The 17,575-nt window shown below is 50.9% G+C and overlaps 3 protein-coding genes across 3 annotated transcripts in view; 1 reads left to right on the top strand and 2 right to left on the bottom strand.

Annotated features, from left to right (window-relative positions):
- Window positions 1-4,500: 4,500 nt before the first annotated feature.
- SWSAP1 (SWIM-type zinc finger 7 associated protein 1) lies at window positions 4,501-5,814 on the top strand. Its single transcript, XM_007953634.1, has 2 exons — window positions 4,501-4,749; window positions 5,305-5,814. The coding sequence occupies exons 1-2, from the start codon at window positions 4,501-4,503 to the stop codon at window positions 5,812-5,814; spliced, it is 759 nt and encodes a 252-aa protein (XP_007951825.1).
- Window positions 5,815-7,021: 1,207 nt separating this feature from the next.
- EPOR (erythropoietin receptor) lies at window positions 7,022-12,073 on the bottom strand. The gene is made up of 8 exons (XM_007953603.2): window positions 11,959-12,073; window positions 11,007-11,142; window positions 10,365-10,543; window positions 10,131-10,288; window positions 9,311-9,464; window positions 9,142-9,229; window positions 7,716-7,803; window positions 7,022-7,633 (listed from the first exon to the last, which is right to left on the bottom strand). The coding sequence occupies exons 1-8, from the start codon at window positions 12,071-12,073 to the stop codon at window positions 7,022-7,024; spliced, it is 1,530 nt and encodes a 509-aa protein (XP_007951794.1).
- A 4,499-nt stretch (window positions 12,074-16,572) lies between these two features.
- RGL3 (ral guanine nucleotide dissociation stimulator like 3) overlaps window positions 16,573-17,575 on the bottom strand; it is a 16,081-nt gene continuing 15,078 nt past the window's right edge. The window contains exon 19 of the mRNA XM_007953635.1: window positions 16,573-16,691. Coding sequence (XP_007951826.1) covers window positions 16,573-16,691 — 119 coding nt within the window. The remainder of the gene's footprint in view (window positions 16,692-17,575) is intronic.

Below are 17,575 nucleotides of genomic sequence, written 5' to 3' on the forward strand. Positions count from 1 at the left end.
TTCAAAATGCTAAAGAGCAAAAACGGCACTTTGAAGACTAAGGTGTGCCTGACTCAAGCCATGGTATTTTCAATTGCCTCATACACGTGTGAAAGCTGGACAATGTATAAGGAAGATCAAAGAAAAGTTGATACCTTTGAATTGTGGTGTTGGTGAAGAACTGAAAATACCATGGAATACCAAAAGAACATGAGCTCTGGTGGCGTAGTGCCTAAGGCATTTGACTGCTAACCAGAAGGCTGATTGTTCAAACCCACCAGCCACTCCTCAGAAGGAAGACTGGGCAATCTACCTCTATGAAGATACTGCCTCGGAAACCCAAGGAAGAGTCGCTATGAGTCAGGACCGACTCAACAGCAGTGGGTTTGGGTTTTCTTGGTTTGCCAGAAGAACAAACAAATCTGTTTGTTTGGACAAAGTGCAGCCAGATACTCCTTAGGAGTAAGAATGGCAGACTTGGTCTCATGTACTTTGGTACATTGTCAGAAGAGATCAGTCCCTGGAGAAGGACATCATGCTTGGTAAAGTGGAGGGTCAGCAAAAAAGGCAAAGACCCTCAACAAGATGGATTGACACAGTGGTTACAATGATGGGCTCAGGTACAGCAAGAATCATGAGAATGGTGCAGGGCTGAGCAGTGTTTCATTCTGTTGTACACAGGGTTGCAGAGTAGGAGCCAACTCGATGGCACCTAACAACAACCGTGTGCTAAAGGAGCCCTGGTGCTGCGGTGGTTAATGCTCTTGGCTGCTAACTGAAAGGTTAGTGGTTCAAACTCACCATCCGCTCCATGGAAGAAACATGTGGCAGTCTGCTTCTGTAAAGAGTACAGCCGTGGCAACCCTATAGGGCACTTATATTCTGTCCTATAGGGTATAGGGTATGTATGAGTTGGAATCAACTTGACAGCCACGGGTTTAGTTTGGTGTTTGTTACTGCGTGCCAAATGCTGTTCTAGGATCCAGTGGTGAACAAAATAGATAATGATCCCTCCCCTGGTGGAGCTGATATTCTAGTGAGATGAGAGGTGACTAAATATGTAACGTGGGAGGTGGTAAGTTATCTAAAGAGAAACAATGCTAGATGCGCAGATAAAGAATGATGGGCATGCAGTTTCAGACAGGGGTCAGGGAAAGCCTCTCCGAGTAGACGCCAATGGAGCAGAAACCTGAATGGAGTGCAGAAAAATATATGAAAGCTCGTTGTGCCAGGCAAGGGCACAGGTGGGGCCTGTGGTGGGGCTGTGTTCTAGGAAGGATTGTGTGACATATGTGTCACTCCTGGGTGCTTGTGCATTTGGGCTGTTGAAAGGTGAGGTGACCCATAGGTTGTGTTTCTGTCTGGGAAACTGAAACAGTATGCTTGACAGGGTCATGTAACAGTGTGCTAGCAAAAAAGGCATGGAGGCAGCACCTTCTGACCTCCTCTAACTTCACAAGGGGGAGACAGAATCACCATCAGCAGCCCAAGGCTTATTCCTACGAGAACAGACATGCCACCACCCTCCAGCCTTTTTACCATTTTTTTGGGGGGGGGTTATCATATGAACGTTTTATTCTTTATTTTTTATTGTGCTTTGGGTGCCAATTTACATTGCAAACTTGTTTTACATTCAACAGTTCACATGCATCCAATTTCATGGCCCCAATTATTGCTCCCAACCATAAAAAACTCTCCTCCCTGTAACGACCCCTTCCCTGTGCCCTTCTTACCTATGCATTCCTGTCCATCCAGCTTTCTCTCCATGTGAGTGCTACCCCTCTAGTGTCTCATGGCTGATTGATCCAAGGGGTGCATCTCCCTAGAGTAGGTGAGTGCATTGACCTGGAGTAGGTGTTCTGTATGTAGGCCTTTCTACTGTTGGCCTGAGAGCCAATCCATGGGAGTCCATTTCTGGGCCTGAAAGGTAACCTGGGGCCATAGTCTCAGGGGTTCCACCAGTCTCTTTCCGACCAGTAAAGAAGGGTAAATTCAAAACCATTTTTTGTGGTTTTGAATTTTATTCCACATTTTTCCTCCCACTCTATCCAGGATCTCCAGATTTGATCGCTTTCTGAGCAGTTGGCATTGGTAGCCCAGGCACCATCTAGTTCTTCCTTTTTACCAATTCTGACACCAACCATCCCTCCCACAGCACTCACTACTTCTCTGCTGGGTTAGATAATCCATTGTAATGGGCACACAGAACTCCCAGATAATACTCACAATTATGGGGTTTATTAGGGAAGTAACAGGCTACAATTTAGGTTCAGGAATGCTCTCAGGATACAATTTGATCAGGACAGACTCCTCTCTACTATGCCTTCAAGCATGCCTCTCTGGCCCTTAGCCTTTCAGCTTGCCCTCTGCCCTGCTCAGACAAGTGTTACAAAGCTCTTTTGGCTCTGCCAATTGGTACACCTAGGTGCACCCCACTCCATCGGCAAGCCTCCTGCCCAAGGGCACTCAGCTTTCTCACTCCTTGAGCCTGCAAGGTTGCCGGTCTGTCTCACACCCCTTTGTTCCACTGCTGCCGTCTCTCAGTCAGGCGTCTCAGCTGGGGTGTCTCTGGCAGCAGTGTCTCTGCCAAGGAGGTCCAGTGCAGGGGTCTCAGGTCCAAGGACACGCTACACTCCAGCTCCAGCTATTCTCTGTTGATGGAAGTGAGATCCCCCTCGCTGCTTCTAGGAGGGCTCATTTTAAGCCCAGCACCACGGTAAAACTAACCAATCCTCACATTAGAGTTCCCTACACCTTATTTGCATGGTCCCACCTAGTAATCTGCTGGGAGTTACAAAGATCATGGGTAGAAAGGTCACACTAAGTAATTCACTGCACCACAGTGCCTTAGAGTGAGTGTGCAGAAAGGACTGCAAACACATTGGCTGAGAGGGAATGTGTGTGTGTGTGTGTGGGATGGCATACTTGTATCAGAGGGTGTTCTGGTGTGTTTGTGTAAGGGAAAGGGTGTAAGGATATGAATGTGGGAGACAGTGTGCAGACGATGCCTTGTGTTGGGATGGGGGTAAGGAGATGGACTGAAAAGGGTAGTGCTGTTGGTAGTGAGGATTTTAGAAGCAGAATATATGCAGAGATGTCATGGTGCATGTGTGTGTGTGTGTGTGTGTAGAGGTGTGTGGGGTGTCCAGCTGTGTGTGTGGGTGTACTGGGGAATATTGTGGAGCTGTTTTCTAGGCCCAGAGAGAGAGAGAGAGAGAGAGAAAGCTCAGGAAATACAGTTCTGCTCTGCCCCTAGGTCTCCTGGCAACAGGACCACTTTGAAGTTACCAGGAGACAGAGTTGCCAGGGCAACGTGGGCATGAGTGGCAGCTCTAGGGTGATGTCTGGGTGAGGAGACCCAGCCAGATCACTTGATCACTCACCTGTTTCTCTGTCTCTCCCAGTTTCTCACCAATTCTGCCTTCCTTCCTTCCTTCATTTAATGAGCGTATATTGAGGACCTACAACATGCTAGGCACTATCTTGAGCTCTAGTAATACAGGAGTGAGCAAGACAAAGTCCCTGCCACATTTCTCCCTCACTCTCACAACCCATCTCTCTTGTCTCTCCTGCTCCTTTCTCTGCCCTATGGCCCCATCTTTCCCTGTACCCTAAGTAAAACCAAAAAGCCAAACCCACTGCCATCGAGTCAATTCTGACTCATAGCTATGCCATAATGACCCTATACTCAGAATAGAACTGCCCCTTAGAGTGTCCAAAGCTATAAATCTTTAGTGAAGCAGACTGCCTCATCTTTCTTCCATGAGTGCCTGAAGCGTTCAAACCACCGACCTTTTGGTTAGCAGCAGAATGCTTTAACCACTGCACCACAGAGTTCCTTGTACCCTAAGCAGCACCCAAGAATCCCCCAGGGCAATAAGGAAGCCAGTTGAAAGCTCTCGTCTCAGAGAACCTCACAGAAGGCAGCTGACGTTTTTCACACAAACGTCCCCCAGTCTGCAGCCTCAGACACACTCGTACCTGTGTACAGGTCATACTTCATGTCTGTCACAACTTGGCTCATGTTTGGATTTCATTGCACATAGCTCATCTCTCTCCCCACCTCTCAACTGTCATTGGGTGACATCTGCAGAAACACACAGACACGCGCTCACCACAATATTCCTCTGAGATTTTATGAGCCCCATTTTACAGGTGAGCAAATTGAGGTTAGACTTTAAGTAAGCTGTCAGTGATTCGGGCCTGCTCCCAACAAATCTGAATGAACCCTTTTATTTGTCTGAATAACTGATTAGCTCACTATAATTGTATTCATGCTGCTTTCTTCGGCAGCCTCCCCCAAGAAGAATCTGATCTCTTCTCAAATGACCTCATTCCTCTTCCCTAAAACTAGGTTATTTGCCCCTTCGCGAGGGGAGGAGTTAGGCAAAAGTCAAGCTAATTTTGATGGACAGCCCCACAGACCAACAGAGACGCTAAGCATACTCTAACCAATGATGCCTAGGCTTGGGTGTGATTAAGGCCAGAACGGGAAGGCGATTGGACAAAGGCAAATTGCGAATGGCGGAGACGCTTCGGCGAATGCTGAGCGCGAGCAGCGCGGCCGGGCCTGGGGAAGAGAGCGCGGCTGAGTCTGGGTCACCTTTGCTGCTGCTTGGCGGCCCACGCTCCGGAAAGACAGCATTGCTGTTCGCGGCTGCCTTGGAGGTGGCAGGGGAAGGTCGAGGCCCCATCTTCTTCCTGGCCCGGAGGCCTCTGCAAAGCCTACCCCTTCGGACCCGAGCGGCATTCGATCCCCTGCGGCTCCAGGTAGATGGTGGGGCGGGACCAGAGGTGGACTAGCCAATGGAGGGGTGGATCTAGGCTTGAGTGACAGGTACGCAGGCGGGTAAGAAGCAAGGGTGGAGTCAAGAGTGAGCGAGAGGCGGGATCATACCGAGCCTAGTTAAGATTGAGTGAGAAACCATTCAGTGATGGGGCGGAGTTAGCGATACAATGCCAAAGCACGGAGTCGGGAGCCAGTAGGGGGCAGGGCTAAACTGGGATGTTGTATAGGCTGGGGTTGCTTCCAGTGGAACTGTAGTGTAGGATGGGGTAAAACCAGGTGGCGCTAGGGACAGATTTTGCGTGGAAAAGTACATTTAGAGATTTGGCGAAAGACGCTTTCTCTCAAATAATGAAGGACAGTGGTGAGTGATGGAAAAAGAGGGCGAATAGATTATTTGGGCGGTCTGAGCTGTTTCACCCTGGAACCAGCTATCTGGTGAGGGAGTGAGAACCCCATCCAGGGAAGTATGCTAGCAAGCAGGGCTGCCATAGCTGGCATTCTGGTGCTGAATCTGGCCTTTCTTTTCCTTTCTGTAGAAGATCCGCTTCCAGTACCCATCTTCAACCCGTGAGCTTTTCCGGCTCCTGTGCTCTGCCCATGAGGCCCAGGGGCCAGCCCCCGCCCTCCTGCTGCTTGACTGCTTGGAGGAGTACCTGTCAGAACACCAGGGGCCCCATGAAGCTGCCCGCCTGGTTGCCCTCCTTCTGGACACTGCTGCCCACTTCAGCCACCGGGCTGGGCCTGGTGGGAGCTGTGGGCTCATGGTAGCCCTCCAGACCCAGAAGGACAGTGGGGACACAGCGCAGCTGGCACTCCTCCAGCGGTATTTCCCTGCCTGCTGCTGGCTGCAGCCAGGAGCACCAGGTCCAAGACAGCACTGCCTTCGAGCCTGCCTGGAGTCAGGTGGGCAGGGCCCCAGGACAGAGTGGTTAGTGGCTTTCCAACCACATGGAGAGATGACAGTTACCCCATTGTCCCCTGAGGTGGGTGATCCCAGCTCAGACAAGGGTACAAGTTCTAGAAGCCAGCCAAACTTTGGTGTCTGACAACCTCTCTCTGCCTCAGTTTCCCATTTATGAGAGTTGGAATACCTACATGTTGCACAAATTCAAAGACCTACAGGATATAAAGTGCTTTTTCTCTTTTAAAAATAGTATTACCATGTACATACTATGCCCAGTTCACATATTTAGTTTTTTGTGTTCTAAAGTTTATAAAAAAGAGTTTTATACTAAATGATATCTGAAACTTCCTTCTTTTCCCACTCAAAGTTGTAAGATTCAGCTACGTTTTTTATTTACTGCTGTAAACATTCTTGCACGTGTCCTGATGAGTGTGTGTTTATAGTATATACCTAGAAATGGAATTGCTGGAGCAAAAGATATATGTATGTTCAACTCTTCTGGGTTATGCCAAACTGTTTTCAAGGTGGTTAAACCAGAACTCCCAGAGCCACATCCTCACCAATGCTTGGTGTCATCAGAATGCTTCCTTAGAATAGACCCTGACTCAGAAGAGTAAGTCCCAATGAATTATTGCTGTTATTTGTGCCAAAGACTAGCTACAGATTCACTAAACATCTTTCCTCTCTAGGCAAACAGCTAAGTGACATTTCCTAGCCTTCTGTTTCTAGCTGGTACCACGTGACTTTCTATTCAATGGGATGTGAGAAGAGATGCAGACCACTTCCAGGCCAGGTCTTTTAAACAGTCCATGGACTCTTCTGAAGTCTCTCGTCACTTGTTGCCTGGTAGGAGGCAGAGGACCCACCTAAAGACCCTAGGGGATGGTGAAGCCATAGAAAGAAGAGCCTAAGCCTCTGACTTATCCCGGGGATGGCAGCCCACCTATTTGATTTGAGAGATGAGAGAAACTGTTTAGTGTGCCACTAAGATCTGAAGTTGTTTGTTACAGTAGCTAGCATAATTTATAGTGATTCATTCATTTTATTATGATTGTTATTCAGGTTGCCAGGTCTAGAATTTTCAGACTGAGCTTCCGGACTTTCACTATGGCCTGGGCCCAGAGAAGGATGGGTGTTTGGAAAAGGCATGATAGAAAAGATACATATATACTGTAAAAACACTGGGAACCTTTGACTTCTGAGCCAGATGGATTGGGCAGAAAGCTGATGTCAGCAATGCCCCTAGCCCTGAGGAAGGTTTAGTCCACCCTGCCCGACAAGTCTTGGGTCTGGACTGGCACTTGTGTACTGAGCCACACTGAGTCCCCACATGGCTCTGGACTGGGGTCCTATGAGCAGGCCACATAGCTTGGGGGTAGAGGCTCAGTGGCTGGGACAAGACTGTTCTCATAAGGGTTGGAGTAGGGGCCATCAGATGAACCCCTTGGGGTCCCCTGAGAGCCTCCAGAGCTGTAGTCAGTTGAGATACCGGAGTCAGAAACCACAAGGTACAGGTATTTAAGGTGGGGTGGGGTGGGGGGCAGCACAGGGGGCAGTGCCCGTGGGCGCAAGAGCTGGGAGCTGGGGTCCAGGATGGTGTACTCGAAGCTGCCAGCAGAGACCCCCTCTGGCCTGGGTTGCAGGGCCAGGGCAGATGAAGAGGAGGACGCTTCTGAGCTCTCCTCCATGGCTGCTGTGTCCACACTGCCACCAGGCCCTGGGAGGTCCTCACCGGGCGGGCTCTGGGGTAGCAACCACTTGTCCAGCACCAGGTAGGTGTCCTGGGCCTGCTCACTGCCCACTGGCTCCAGCAGGGGCCCCTCATCCTCTGCGCCTGGCTCCACTGCCTGTGTCTCCCCCCAGCAGCGCTCAGAGAGGACTTCGAGGGGGGCAGGTGGGTCTTCCACGAAGGGGGTACAGGGGCTCCACCACAGACAGTCATCATTCTGGTACAGCCACAGCTGTGGGAAGAGCACCAGCCTGCTTAGAGGCCTGGGGTTTTGCCCAAAGCCCCAGGGCCTGAGGGGACAACAGGCCACCTACCTGGAAGTTACCCTTGTGAGTGGTGAAGAGGCCCTTAAACTCACTCTCAGGGCTTGGGATACCTGGCCAGATCTTCTGCTTTAGAGTCCTGGGAAAGCCAAAAGAAATAGCGTATATGACACAAGTCATCAAACACTTACCAATGCCCCCTTGGTGCCCAGTCACAGGGACATCGCTATTCTGGCCCCTGGTAATCAGGATGGAGGCAGAGGGTGTGTCGGGGTTTGGGGAAACCAGAGTGGAAGCAGGGGCTTCAGCTAGAGCATCAGGAAAGTCCTACAGAAGGGTGACTGGAGCAGGGTTTTGAAGGATGCATAGGAGTTTAATATACATGAACACATACTCCTTCTAAACCTGTATCAGGCTTTGCCTGAAGAACTATCATGTCACTTCCCTTCTCACTCACTTTCTGTAGTTCCTCAAAGCATCTCAAATAAAGTCCATGCTCCTGTTCCTCCCTTAGCCCTAAAGAAAGCCCTGCATGATCTGACCGTCACTTCCCTCACATCATCCATCACTATCCCCTCATGCAATCTCTTCTAGTCACATGATTCTTCAACTCCTTCAACGTTCCAAGCTCATTCCCACCTCAGGGCCTTTCCGTTTTGCTTTCCCTTCTCCTAGCTTTTCATGTGGCTGCCTCTTTCCAGTCTTAGGTCTCTCTGTAATGTCACCTCCTCCCAGAAGCTTTCCCTGATTATCCTGCAATCCTCTGCCCTTCCTTGGTTCTGTCATACCATTCATCACAACTTATAATCAAGTATTTGTTTATTGCCTTGTTTGTTGTCTGGACAGTGAGATCCACAAGATCAGGATATATCTGGCTTGTTTTCCACTTTCTCCCTTTTGCCAATGAGGTAAACGAACAAGGTCTTTAGAGACAACTAGGAGACGGCTTGGCAGACAGGATGGAAAAGGCATTCCAGGAAGAAGGATCAGCATTAGGAAAGGCCTGAGTGTGAAACCGCACCGTGTGGGCTTGGAATTACACATGCCTCAGGATGGCTGTTCAGATCATAGAACACCTCAAAGGCTTCCCTTAAGAGCTTGGCAAAGGGCTAGGAGGCACTCGGGAGCGTCGGTCTTTCCATTAAACCCATCCGGTTGAGTTCACATTAGGATAAAAACAGAAAAGGCAAGAAGGGGCAGCACCTGAGGTAGGCGATATAAAACAATGTCCCCAAGAGCAGAACATTTTAACTCTGTTTGTGTCTGGACTGGCTTGCACTGCTTGTCGGCCCTGCCACCGACTTCTCACTGTTGACTTGGGGCAAGCGCCTGCTCCTCTTTAGCCTCGATTTCAAAAGCGAAAAGTGTTCCCGGTCCTATCACAGGCTGCGCTGAGGTGCTGGCCTGCGAGTATTCAGAGCCAAAGGACTGGCTGGCAAGGAGATGTCTGGGTCGGGTACCCGAATGGGGGGCTCACCGGCGGTGGGAGAGCAAGGCGAGCACGGCCAGCAGCAGCAGGATGAGCACGAGGAAGAGGGAGAGCGTCAGGATGAGGGGATCCAGGTCTGGGGGCAAAGAGGAGGTGAGGGTGGTGGGCTTGCCAAGTGCTCCGCCTCGGCCCTTCTACCCCTCCGGTGTGGCCTCACCGCTAGCGGTCATCAGTGACGCAGGCTCCGACCAGGCGCTCCAGAAGCCACCAAAGCTCGGCTCCGCCATACGCGCACGTACTGCGAAGGTGTAAAGCGTCCGGCCGCGCAGGTTGCTCAGCACGCACTCGGTGCGGCCCTGGGAGATCTCCACCTGGGGGCAGGCCCGAGTGAGAGGCGTGGCCAATAGAGGCGGGACGAGCAAAAAGGCACACCTGGGGAGGGCCCTGGAGCCAATCTGGGTGAGAAGGGGCGGAGTCCAAGCATTGCAGTGGAGCCAATGAGAGCAAAGGGCGGGCCGCGAGCTACTAGAAGGCGGGCTAGCGTATTAAGGGGGCGGAGCTCTAAAGGGGTTTGGGACTGGGACAAGGGATGGAGGGCATCTAGGATTCAGGAGGGCTGGCTAAGACACTTGCCTGCTAACCAGACGGCTGGTGGTTCAAACCCACCAGCCACTCCTCGGAAGGAAGGTTGGGCAATCCTACTTCCGTAGTGATACTGCCTTGGAAACCCAAGGAGGGGTCGCTATGAGTCGGGGTCGACTCGATGGCACATAACAACAACAACAACAACAAGGGAAGCACTGGGAAAGGCGGGCGACTGTGAGGTGTGGAGCCGTCTTGGGCGTCAGGTCAATGGGATGTCGGGCGTCAGGGACGGGACCTAGAGGCGCAAGGGTGACTCGGGTATGGGAGGGCACCGGGTGTTAAGGGTGCAATTGGTGAGCAGACCTGTCGGTGTCGTTGCAACCCACCCGGTCCCCTCACGCGTAAGGGCTGAGCTCGAGAGGCGGGGGCAGGGCCTTAAGTACTAGCCTCACCCTCTGCGCACTCCCTGCGCCGTTGCCTGCCGAGACGTCTACCTCATAGCGGATGTGGCTCGTTATGCGCGCCCCAGGAGGAGGGAACCAGCGCAGCACCACGTGGCCACTATCCTCTGCCTGGCGCGCCAGCAGCCCTGCGGGAGGGTCCAGGAATACTGCGGGAGGGGATGTCTAGTGGGTGGAGACCGACACCCCCTTCTGTGGCCAACACCCAATTCCCCGCGCACTTACCCACTTCGTTGACGTGGATGATGCGGCGGTAGCGCAGAGCGCCGGACGAAGCGGTTATGACGCGCAGCTCTAGGGGCACGAAGCTCGACGTGTCGGCCGTAGGCAGCGAGCACCAAAAGCGCACCGCACCGCTGGCCGTGCGTGCCTGGCGCAGGAGGCACACCTTCCATGGTTCACCTCTGTGCGTCGAGCGATGCGAGAGGGAAGGGAGCAAGTGGGGGAGTCAGTATTGCCTGGACCATGGGGCATTTGGGATACTACCACCTGGGCATTTATGCGCCGACATGAGGGTCGTGTCAGCTCTAATGAGGGTGAGAGATCGTCCCGCGGGGCTGGGACGTTGGATCCCTGACGTAGGTCTCTAGATCACCAGAACGCTACGCCATTCCCGCTGCCCCCAAAAGACGCCATCTCGCCCGACGTGAGGGACTCCTTAATTTGGAGAGGTGTTCTCCCAGCCCGGATGTGTGGGGTCGCGTTCCAGCGGTGATCACGTCAATCTCCCAGCCCTGACCCCGTTGGCTTCTCGCTAGCGACGACTAGGAAGGCGCTGTTTAGTCCCCGGCAGCGACCTCAGGGGAGTGCTGCCTCGCCCTGCCCACTTCGCCCGTAGGGGCGCTCTGCCTGCCCCGGGGGACTCACTCGAACTGGTAGGTGAAGCTATAGTTGTCAGGGCGCACCCCAACGCTTGCCGCTTCCTCCCAGAAGCACATCAAATCCTCCAGCCTCTCGGTGAAGCAAAGCAGCTCTTCGGGCTCGCGGGCCCCTAGCAGGGCCACTAGGGGAGTGACAAGGGGAAGGGGTCAGGGCAGCCGAGCCCCATCCTCGGGCTACAGCCCTCTCCCTTCCCGCCGCCTGTCCGGGCTGATAAAAATAAGCCCCGCCTCCAGCTGGGGCCCCTCGAGAGCTTTGGAGAGAGGTGCAAACCCCTCCCCAAGTCCTAAACTGGCGCTGGCGCTGGGCCTGGCGCTGGCTGCCTGCTTTGCCGTCTTCTGCACACACAACCGCCCTCCCGCGGCGGGCCGAGTTGAATGCAGGGTTCAAGGCCTTCGCCTCCAGCTGCCAAACCTGCCCAGCCCAGGACCTGCGTGAGGGTGGGTGTGTGTGGAGGAGGCAGGGCCTCCTATCGGCCCCGGCAGGCTCCCCGCTGCCCGATAGCGCCAACTGTGTCCCCCGCCCCCTTCCTCGGGCCGGCGGCATGGGATCTGGCGCCAGATGCAACTGTGTTTACAGTCGCGGCGCAGCCCCACAGACTGGGACCGGAGCTCCATCCACCTTCCCCTCCACTGGAGAGTCCACTTGGTCTTCTGCCCTCAGGGACTCAGACCGCGGGAAAGACCCAGGAGCACACCTGCCCCATTAGGATTTACCACGTTCCAGGCTCCCTGACAGGTTAAAACTAGGGACCCTTATGCGCCGCTCTATCTTCTCCTCCAGGACCTAGTCTGGGAACTTAGACTCCAGCATGCCCCACCAGGAACCAGCCTGGGAGTTATGACACCGTTTTGGCCCCCAAGATCCAGGCTGAGAGTTCAAGCCCCAGCACTGCCCTCCAGGCCCCAGTATGGAGATTCGCACACAGCTCCATCCTTACCTTTGCGCTCAAACCTGGGGTCTGGGGGATTGGGTAGAGGGGCCCAAGCGGCCCCAGCAAGCAGGAGACAGAGAGAGCCGACTCGGGGCCAGAGGGGTGCCCAAAGCGGGTCCATGGAGCAGGCCCCGCTAAGGGGGCCCAGGGCTCCAACCCCCAGCCGGTCTCCACCCTGGCACAGTCCACAGCTGGGTCAGCAGCTGCCTCCGCCGGACACAGCTGACCAGGCCTTTCCCGTCCCAGCGTCTCCAAGTGGCAGCTCCCCCGAGGGGGCGGGGCCGGCAGGCAGCCTGGGCAGAGATAAGCAGGAGGCTGCGGTCCTCCCCTGCTGGGCGGGCGGGGGCAGGGGCCCTCCCTGGCCCAGTGGCCGCTTGAGGGGCGGGAACGGCTCTGGTTCCGGTGTCAGACACACTTCCTTGCTGTGTGTTCCTGGGTAAGTGACTTACCTTATCTGAGCCTCAACCTCGTCATCTGTGAAATACCACACGGGATACAGCAAACATTCAAAAAATGTAATCTACTGATATTATCGTGCGAATCAACATCCCTCCCCAGTCTGGAAATGAATAAACAGTCATGGTAATAAACACTAGCAGTTGAGAGCTAGGCAGTGTTGCCAACCAGTATATATAACAAGATGATGTATTTGTAAAACTGCATATATTCTGGAATGTGAGATTTCAATTAGGATTTTTTGAAAACAAATTTTTACTGTTATTTAGATTTTTGTATTCTTGGGAGGAGCTCTGGTGGCTTAGTGCCTAAGGCATTTGACTACTAACCATAAGGTTGGCGGTTCAAACTCACCAGCCACTCCTCAAAAGATCAGGCAATCTACTTCTGTAGTGATACTGCCTCGGAAACCCAAGGATCTGACTCCACAGCAGCAAGGTTTTTTTTGTTTGTTTGTTTATCTTGGTATTTTACTTTACAAAAGTATGCAATTCTTTTAATAATTTGGTATTGTGAAGCAAACCATAATATCCGTTCGTCTGGACTGAAGTACGCCAAGAGGTACGTTGCCTAAGGTGGGAAGTGGGTCCTCATTGCGCTTGCTTGTCTCAGACTAGCCAATCAGAGTGCACCATATGAAGCCAATGAACTTCCATCCCGGGACTTCAGGTGGCGTTACTAGAAAGGGACGTCCTTTTACGTTGGGCGTGGGCTGTGTGGGTGGGATAACCGGAGGTATCCGTCAGGAGAGAAATTGCACGATGGTGAACTTAAACATGGGTTTTGGCACTCTTCATCCCTTCTCCCTGGAAGGCTCTTTGTTCAGGTCTCAGCCAAAATGTCACCTCCTTAATGACTTCCTCCTTGACCACACTATTTAAAATAACAACCTCCTACCCCACCCTCCCCGTTACCCTTACATGGCTAAGTTTTCAGTATTTGATGTTTTCTCATTGATTCCCTCCCCATTAGTCCTTGAGGGCTGGGATTTTTATCTGTTTTCTTCATTGCTGTGGCCCCGGTATCTAGAACAGGGCTTGCTTGGCACACAGTTGGACCTCAAGCAATACTTGTTGAGTAGTAAAGGAGGAAAACCAAGAGATGTAGAGAGACCATCGGCCTTGTCTTAGCCACTTAGCAGCTGTGCCCAAGTACTCTTGCGTTAAAAAAAAATAAAGTCAATGAGGAAATTGGCATCTGCAGTGAGAGAGGGTGAATTAGAAACTCATTGGTGACTATGAGAGGCAAACTAGCCCAGTGGTTAAGTGCACATGCTCTGAAGTTTAAACATCCTAGTTTGAACTAGGGCCTTGCCAGGTATTTACCACATGACCATGGGCAGGTGACTTAATCCTCCCCAATCTCAGGCTCATGTATAGATTATAAATGGAGATAATAATAATGCCTATTTCACAGGCCTGTTGTGAGGGCGAAAGAAGGTGTATATTGTCAAGTTCTCAGAACAGTGCCTGGCACACAGAAAACACAATAATAATTATTAGGTGCCGTTGAGTTGGCCCCCGACTCATAATGTCCTCATGAACAATGGAATGAAATGCTTTCCCAGACCATTGTGATCCATAGGATTTGTAAATATTTTGTGTTTTTGGTCAAAGTGTACACAATTAGGTTCCCATTTGACATTTCCTATACAAATTGTTGGGAGCTCTGGTAGCATAGTGGCTAAAGCACTTGACTGCTAACCAGAAGGCTGGCGATTCAAACCCACCAGCCACTCCCCGGAAGGAAGGTTGGGCAATCCTACTTCTGTAGTGATACTGCCTCGGAACCCCAAGGAGGGGTTGCTATGAGTTGGGGCCGACTCGACGGCACACAACAACAACGTACAAATTGTTCAGTGACATTAATTACATTTTTCAAAATGTGTCAACATTCTCTAATTTCATTCTGGTTGTTCCATTTCCAGTATTTGATTGGCTCAAGGGTGGACATGTGACACAAAGTGGTCCAATGGGCATTTGCTCTGGGATTTTTGCTGGAGGTGAGGGGAAGGAGGGGTTGGTTGGATGTAAGCCTGGCACTGCTACCACGAGGGGTAACTGTGCCTTGGAGTAACATTTAATTTAAATGTTCATTTGGCTACTGTAAAAGAGACCCAAATAACTGTGGTTTAAGTAAGACAGACATGTATTTGTCTCCTACATAACAATCCAAGTTGCAGCAATCCAATATGGCAGCTCTCTGGTGTCAGAGACGCAGGCTCCTTTCAGTTGTTGCTGTTCAGAGGATATGAATCACCTGACCCAGGATAGCTCACTCTCCATCTTAATTCCAGCCAGCAGAATGCAGAAAAGGGGAAAGAGTTCGACATACTCCCTCCCTTAAAGGCAGGACCTGGAATTTGCCTACATCCTTTCCCCTCGCATCTCAATGACTAGGAGTTGGTCACATGATCTCATCTTGCTGCAAGGGAGATAAGAGATGTGGTTTCTACTTTGGGTAGCCTGCTAAAAATCAAGGGTGCTGTTACCATGGAAGGTGATGAGGGGAGGAGGGAAAATCAACAAGCAGTCTCACGCTCAGTGCAAAGCAAGATGACAGAGACAAAAATCTTCATGACATTTTTGAGTCCCTGAATAATTCAACTGGGTCTGAGTTCAGGCCCACTGGGCTTTCCATTACATGAGCAATTAAATTTCCTTTTTCTCACAAGCCTCTTGGAATTGGGTCCTTGCCCACTTAAAGCAGAAAGAATCATGAGTAATACTGTGAGATGTAAAGCCCCTTGCTGAGGCCCACACAGAGTAGGAGTTCACAAACAGGATGATTGTTAGTATTGCTGTGTAGAAGCTAAGGCGCTCTGGTGGCACAGTGTGTAAGGCATTTGGCTGCTAACCAGGTCAGCAGTTCAAACCGACCAGCCACTGCACAGGAGGAAGATGAGGCAATCTACTCCAATAAAGATTTACAGCCTTGGAAACCCAATGGGGGTCACCATGAGTCAGAACTGAATCCACAGCAGCGGATGTTGCAGTTGGCCTTACACCTCACTTCTCATCTGCCTTCTCTGTTTCTTCTTCCTATCCCACTACTGACTGTTCACTCCTCTTCTTCTCATAGCCCCTATTGGCTCAGGGGTAATGACACTACTTATATCCTATTCCAACAGAATTTCTTAACTCTCCCAAATACATAGCGAAAGAGAGGCATATCCTACAACTGTCCATGAGCAAACAATCCACCATTCAGCCTGGAGATCTTGGATTCGTCATTCATTGGAGTGAACAGCCTGTGAACCTTGAGCTCAATGTCCCCATGGCTGTGTGAGTTGGGAAAAGCCTCCAGCTTGACGTTTGAGCCAAGAACTTGGAACTTGACAGCTTCTATAAGTGTGTGAGCCATTTTCTTAAGATAAATTTCTCTTTCTCTATGTGTGTATATATAAGCTTTACTGGTTTTGCTTCTCTAGAGAACCCAGCCTAACACAAGGGGTTTAAAAAAAGAAAAAGAAAAAGGTAAGAAAGCAGAGATGCCAATCCATAGAATAGACTGGTGCAAAACCCAAAGAGAACCAGGGATGCCAAATAATATTGCATTTTGGATATTACATTTTCTTTGCAAATTTGATAACATTATTACCTATCAAAATATTGTTTCAGTTTACATATATTTACTAATAATAAATTTGATATTTTTCATTAAAAAAAAAAAAAAAAGAGGCATATCACCTCTGGTATCAGGCATGCTTCATGTGACTGCTTTCTTAGTGTGTGTGTTATTTTTAGCTTGGTGAAGAGCTACCATGGGGTGCAGGTGCAAAACAAACAAGACTCTTATTTTCATAACGTTATCAAATTTTCATCTGCTTCCGTCAGTTCTGATGTGTCTCAAACAACAAGCTTTCCCTGGGAAGGAGTCTGACCTCCAACTCCCTGCGCTCTTCTATGTTTATAGGGTGGAGCTCCCCACAAGCCATCCCATAGGCTGGTCTCCTTGGAACAAAGATGTCACACCGAAAGGGTCAAAGAGATGGAGTTCAGTGGGCTAAAGCTGGGGGGGAGGGTGTCACAGGGTACAGAGTGCAATGGCTTCTACTGGAGGATGAAGGCTTTTGGTGAGAGAAGCCCTCTGCCTCAGTGGTGATATAAGCCAAGCCTCACACTGTCCATGGAGTCTGTATCCTGGAGGAAGGGGAGAATCACCTCAAGTCAGGGAAAGAGAAGGTGAGTGTTGAGCTCCCTCCTTCCGCCGCAGCACGAAGTCTCCAGGGGCAGCTGGACTCATTGCGTAGAAGACATTAGCATGGTCAGGAATCAGGAGCTCTGGCCAAGGGTGGAGATGATGGTGAAAGGCCTGCACAACCTTATGTCTCCCCTGCAAAGGACCCAGGTCACCCTCTGCCATAAACCCTAGGGCCTGAACAACTTTGAATCCCTCCAGCCAGTGTCAAGGCAAGCTCATGTTCCTCTCACCATGAGCCTGAACAACTTCTCTCTCCAAGCCCTCACACTTAACACCTGAAGAACCTCATGTAATCCTTCCTAATGTCCAGCCATCCTCATGCTATGCCTTCCAGCATGAGCAGTCAACCTCCTGCCTCTCCCTCTCAAAGACAACTTCTTTCCCCACTCCATAGCAAACAACTGTATGCTCCCCTACCTTGAATTTCCAAACCACTTGGTCCTCTCCCATCTCAAGTCCAGATAACTTCAGGGTCCCCAGGCTGAGTCTAGACAAGCTCATTTCCTCACACTTGCAAGTGCAGTCTCCCTTCAGCCTCCTACCCTACCAGGCTGAGCCTGAATAACCTCATGATCCTACATTCCCTTTTCACTTGGACCCTGGACAATCTAATTTTCCTATAATTCCAATAAAGACTTCTGATGGTCCCCTTCCTCACACTAAAGAGCCTTGCTGGAGCAATGGTTAAACACTCGGCTGCTATCCCAAGGGTTGGCAAACCCACTAGCCACTCCATGAGAGAAAGATGTGGCAATCTACTCCCTTAAAGAGTCTTGGCAGGCTAAATGATCAGGTATGTCTAGGCAAAAGGGAATATACACATGACCATATGTAAGTGTCACAGATGATATTTCTACACATGTTTGTATGTGCTATAAGAATGTCCATATATAACAAGGAGCTCTGGTAGCATAGTGCGTAAGGCACTTGACTGCTAACCAGAAGGCTGGTGGTTCAAACCCAC

The sequence above is a fragment of the Orycteropus afer genome, unplaced genomic scaffold (genome assembly GCF_000298275.1).
Source record: "Orycteropus afer afer isolate SDZICR_OR568_19922 unplaced genomic scaffold, OryAfe1.0 scaffold00402, whole genome shotgun sequence".
NCBI classification, from domain to species: domain Eukaryota; kingdom Metazoa; phylum Chordata; class Mammalia; order Tubulidentata; family Orycteropodidae; genus Orycteropus; species Orycteropus afer.